The sequence below is a fragment of the Coregonus clupeaformis genome, unplaced genomic scaffold (assembly GCF_020615455.1).
Source record: "Coregonus clupeaformis isolate EN_2021a unplaced genomic scaffold, ASM2061545v1 scaf1031, whole genome shotgun sequence".
Classification (NCBI taxonomy): domain Eukaryota; kingdom Metazoa; phylum Chordata; class Actinopteri; order Salmoniformes; family Salmonidae; genus Coregonus; species Coregonus clupeaformis.
Genome location: NW_025534485.1, coordinates 43,929 through 49,487, shown reverse-complemented (window position 1 = coordinate 49,487; position 5,559 = coordinate 43,929). Strand labels below are relative to the sequence as shown.

Below are 5,559 nucleotides of genomic sequence, written 5' to 3'. Positions count from 1 at the left end.
CTGACTGCCATTAGGTACAGAGATGAGATCCTCAGACTCCTTGTGAGACCATATGCTGGTGCGGTTGGCCCTGGGTTCCTCCTAATGCAAGACAATGCTAGACCTCATGTGGCTGGACTGTGTCAGCAGTTCCTGCAAGAGGAAGGCATTGATGCTATGGACTGGCCCGCCCGTTCCCCAGACCTGAATCCAATTGAGCACATCTGGGACATCATGTCTCGCTCCATCCGCTTTAGTCCAGGTCTGGGAGGAGATCCCTCAGGAGACCACCCGCCACCTCATCAGGAGCATGCCCAGGCGTTGTAGGGAGGTCATACAGGCACGTGGAGGCCACACACACTACTGAGCCTCATTTTGACTTGTTTTAAGGACATTACATCAAAGTTGATCAGCCTGTAGTGTGGTTTTCCACTTTAATTTTGAGGGTGACTCCAAATCCAGACCTCCTTGGGTTGATACATTTGATTTCCATTGATAATTTTTGTGTGATTTTGTTGTCAGCACATTCAACTATGTAAAGGAAAAAGTATTTAATAAGATGATTTCATTCAGATCTAGGATGTGTTATTTTAGTGTTCACTTTTTTGAGCAGTGTATTTGAAGCCATGCAAGATAATAGGGTCGTGGTCAAGTGGGTTTCACTTGTTGGATGTAATAAAGGTGCGCTGTCTCTTTAAGTGACAACCCGTCGTAATAAAGCGGTGGTGTGGCGCTCCGCAACAAGCCAGTAGTTTCAGTTCACACAGAAACCGCCGCCGAGTGCGCCTGATAGCTGGAGCCTCCGATATTCTTCTGACAAAGCAGACCGAAACCAAGCTGTAGTCAATGATATGTAGTTTCCTGTGGATGATAATAACAAAACGATCATCGGTGATGTACTTTCAATATCTACAAGACCTGGGGGTGAGTAAAACGCCGTTTATTTCTGCATTTCCTTGATTTTAAAATGCATGCTAACCGGTTTAAACAGGTGCAGACACCTGTTTGGAATGTTGACCTATTACTCTAAAGAGTTTGACAGGAGGATGTCGAATATCACCGCCTTGGAAATTAAATCCTCAAACATTCCTCTCTCTTTTTCACTAGGTTGATATCTGTAATCTTTTGGACATCATCCCTGTATAGTTTTTTTGACCGGAAGCATTTGATGATGGATTGGAACCCTCCCACACCTTGGAATTAGTTGTACCCGGCTCGAATTACCTGTCGAAGTACCGACCTCACCTCCTCCGCGCCTGGAACAGGTGGAAACGTGTCATTTTTTCCCCTCACCACCAACCTGGAAGTGGCATGGGTAACCAGGTTGAGAAACTGACACATCTGAGTTATGACAATGTTCCGACCGCAGATCCGAACGGGTTTGACACGGAGGACGAGCTGGGTCCCCGGATCGGAGTGTCCTATATCTTCTCCGCCGACGACGACGAACAAGAGGAACGTATTGACGGACCCGACAAGAACCAGAACGAGGAAGAGAAGCGATACGATAACTGCAACGAGCTGGAGTGTGTTGTGTACTACCGTGACGAGTCTGTGTACGAGAAAAATCTCAAACTCTCTGATATGAGCACATATTCGACAGAGGATCTTTTGAACACGTGCAAACCGGGGGATTTGGTGGAGTTCGTGGCCACGGGCCAGTACCCTCACTGGGCTGTGTACGTGGGGGACTTTCAGGTCGTTCACCTGCACCGGGCTGAAATAAAGAATAATTCCCTGACCGATGCCGGTCAGGGAAAGAGAGGCAGGATAGTAAACGGGCTGTATAAATTCCGCGCGTTGCCTCCGGAGGTGGTGGTGCAGAACGCGACGCAGCAAGTAGGAGCGAGAGACGGAGAGCTGCACTGGAGAAACTCTGAGTGCTTCGCTGCGTGGTGCAGGTTCGGGAAGAGGGAATTCAAAATAGGAGGAGAGATCCGTATCGGAAAGCAGCCCTACAGGTTGAAAATGCTGTTTTCTGAAAAGAAGAGCCACGTCCTTGAATTTCAGAGTTTTGACGACTTGATCATGGAGAAGAGGAGAAACGATCAGATAGGCAGAGTTGCGGTGACGCAAGAACTAGCTAACCATCTCAACTCAACTGATGCTGAAATTAAGGACGACTATCATCACAGTGTAAACTGAAGGACCCAAGAGAAACTGAGCTGATGGCCATGTCCAGTGGAGGACTTGGGCAGCATTCAGCTTTAGGATACAGAAGCCTATTTGACTAGAACACTGTTGGCAATCCAATTTTTTTGGCGCCATGCGCATTTATGCATACCAAAACATTTATATTGGTTTGAGATGAAGTAGCTACTCAACCAATAAAGTGCATTCATTTCCCAACAGGTTATACCTGAGATAAGACTAACACCTTGAAATCCCAAACATTCCCATCTATACTGAACAAAAATATAAACGCAACAATTTCAAAGATTTTACTGAGTTACAGTTCATATAAGGAAAAAGGTCAATTGAAATAAATTGAGTAGGCCCTAATCTATGAATTTAGGGACTAATGCTCACTAACAGATGTAAACAGATATGCATATGTTGGTCACAGATAACTTTTAAAAAATGGGCCTCGCCTTAGGATCTAGTCACGGTATCGCTTTGCATTCAAATTGCCATCGATAAAATGCAATTGTGTTCGTTGTCTGTAGCTTATGCCTGCCCATACCATAACCCCACCGCTACCACGGGGCACTCTGTTCACAACGTTGACATCAGCAAACCGCTCGCCCACACGACGCCGTACACGTGCGGTCTGCGGTTTTGAGGCCGGTAGGAAAAAACTACCACATTTTCTAAAACAATGTTAGAGGCAGGTTATGTTAGAGAAATCAACATTCAATTCTCTGACAACAGCTCTGGTGGACATTCCGGCAGTCAGCATGCCAATTGCGTGCTCCCTCAACTTGAGACATCTATGTCATTGTGTTGTGACAAAGCTGCACATTTTAGAGTGGCCTTTTTATTGTCCCCAGCACAAGGTGCACCTGTGTAATGATCATGCTGTTTAATCAGCTTCTTGATATGCCACACCTGTCAGGTGGATGGATTATCTTGGCAAATGAGAAATGCTCACTAACAGGGATGTAAACTAATTTGTGGGTTTGTTTTTGGGGGGGAGAAATAAGCTTTTTGTACGTATGGAACATTTCTGGGATCTTTTATTTCAGCTCATGAAACATGGGACCAACACTTTACATGTTGCGTTTTATATTGTTGTTCAGTGTAGCTTAATGTCATCCCATGGACCGGTCACTGTCGTTTTTTCTACCAATCTGAAGAGGAGCAAAGCCTTTCCTATAGCCTATTATTGAGATGTGGTCGTTGCAGAACAACTCCGGTGTTGGAGACCAATGGAGAAGGAGCAGAACATGTGATCCATTAATATTCATAGCCATTGGATATTTCACTTTCCAGATTCCCTACTGTGGCTTTCTGATTCCGTTTCTTACCTGTCAGACTGTGGTTATTGTATTCACAACCACAACTCTGTGTCCCCCAAATGGCACCCTATTCCCTATATAGTGCACTACTTTTGACCAGAGCCCTATGGGCCCCTGTCAAACGTAGTGTACTACTTACTATACAGGGTGCCATTTTGGGATGTATACTGGCTGCACTTTAATTGAGTAAAGTATTGATTCATGGGTTTTAACCATTTTAGTTTTGGAATTGAACATTTGTATGAGGAAATATATGGAAATAAATATCTATTTAACCTAAATGCTTATTTTCTTACAGCACTAGTCATTGATTAATTAACTGCAAAGGGGAAATGTATTTGTACTTTTTTAATTGCAGACATTGATTGCTGGTACTGTGTCGTTTTTCATTCACACCCAAGTCGGGGCATTACTTAAGCTCCTTAACCAGGAGTCATTTCATCCACTACACAACGGGAAGATATTGGAATGGTTATCTTCCACTGACCAGTTGCATCACAGGTGTTACATTGGGGTGTAAAGGAAGTAAACTGGGACAGTGATACATTTTGATTCAACCTCAGAATAGCTGAATAACCTCTGACATCTTGAATTCTGCTTCACTATCTCCCAAAACCCCTAACCCCTCTAGGTAGTCTGTTCAACTCCTAACCCCCCGAGGTAGTCAGTTTAACCCTTAACCCCTAAAAGTATTCAGTTCAAGATGTTCAACTAGTTTGTCCTCTTCCTTTGTTGACATCCGGGTTGTTCGTTTTGCTTTAAGCAGGATTGTTGCACGAAAGTGTTATGTTGTGTAAAGGTGATTAGCTCCAAATGCTTACTAAGCACCTTTCTGCCTTTCAGCAGAGACCCAGAAGCTTGTTCCAGCAGGTTACAGCAGCCTACTTGGATTACTACACAAAGGCAGAACATTTTATCTGCTTCCTCTAACAAAGGTCATTTCTGTTTTCACTGTGTGTGTGTGTGTGAATGGGTGTGTATGTGACTGCCTCGCCTCTGCATTCTAATGCTGTTTCTTTTCCTTCAGCTAGTTTGAGCGGTGATTGTTTTGCACACACACACACACACACACACACAGCCAACTGCTGAGGACTCCTTATCCTTGTAGTCAGAGTGACGCCTGAAGCCGTCTCAGTCACGTGGTGGGAGAGACCCCAGCTCTTTGCATGTTCGTTTTCCAGTGTTGTGTTTACATTGAGATTACTTTTACATTTTAGTCATTTAGCAGACGCTCTTATCCAGAGCGACTTACAGGAGCAATTAGGGTTAAGTGCCTTGCTCAAGGGCACATCGGCAGATTTTTCACCTAGTCGGTTCGGGGATTAGAACCAGCGACCTTTCGGTTACTGGCACAACGCTCTTAACCACTAAGCTACCTGCCGCCCCGGGGTTGATCTGGGTAAAGGCCCGTCACGTCATCGCTGGCCAGGGTTGATCTGGGTAAAGGCCCGTCACGTCATCGCTGGCCAGGGTTGATCTGGGTAAAGGCCCGTCACGTCATCGCTGGCCAGGGTTGATCTGGGTAAAGGCCCGTCACGTCATCGCTGGCCAGGGTTGATCTGGGTAAAGGCCCGTCTAATCGAACAGTAATCTGCGCCGCTCAGTCATTCTGTCAGCAAGGCAGCATGGTGCATCGTCCAGAAACATACATCTCTCCCATAAAATAAATGTTTAGAATTTTCTAGTTATCATTGGGAAGGCAGATAGTGTTTTTATCAAAATAAATCACCATTGCATGGGGGGAAAAAAATCCAGAATACTACTAATTACTACACATGCTTAATTCTGTCACTTTTGTTTTGAGCCGTCGGACAGAGCAGGGCCCCTGGCTCACACCCAGGAATGCAATCAACTTTCAGCCTGTGCAGAACAAGGCGAGATTAATCGAACACCCTCAATGCTTTAGTTGTTTTTGCTGCAGTCGAGGCCCTGTGGGACATGGGAGAGATTTCCTGGCTCTGTTATTGGAGAGGACGTCTGTATAGTCATTCGCATTCCTTCTTTTCTCTGTGGTCAGAACACAGACTAATCAAATATGTATGCATGTTCTATTCCGGTGTGCTGTTGTGCATTTTTATGCTAAACATCACTGACATTGACAAAACTGAAATGTGAAATACCA

At 45.0% G+C, this 5,559-nt stretch overlaps 1 protein-coding gene across 1 annotated transcript; it reads left to right on the top strand.

The window, feature by feature from the left end:
- Positions 1 to 749: 749 nt before the first annotated feature.
- On the top strand, positions 750 to 2,450 carry LOC121542312 (protein LRATD2). The gene is made up of 2 exons (XM_041851712.2): positions 750 to 903; positions 1,087 to 2,450. The coding sequence occupies exon 2, from the start codon at positions 1,291 to 1,293 to the stop codon at positions 2,122 to 2,124; it is 834 nt and encodes a 277-aa protein (XP_041707646.1). The 5' UTR covers positions 750 to 903; positions 1,087 to 1,290; the 3' UTR covers positions 2,125 to 2,450.
- Positions 2,451 to 5,559: the final 3,109 nt, after the last annotated feature.

Coding starts and splice junctions, on each gene's coding strand:
- LOC121542312 (XM_041851712.2), top strand. CDS start 1,291: ATGGGTAACCAGGTTGAGAAACTGACACATCTGAGTTATGACAATGTT.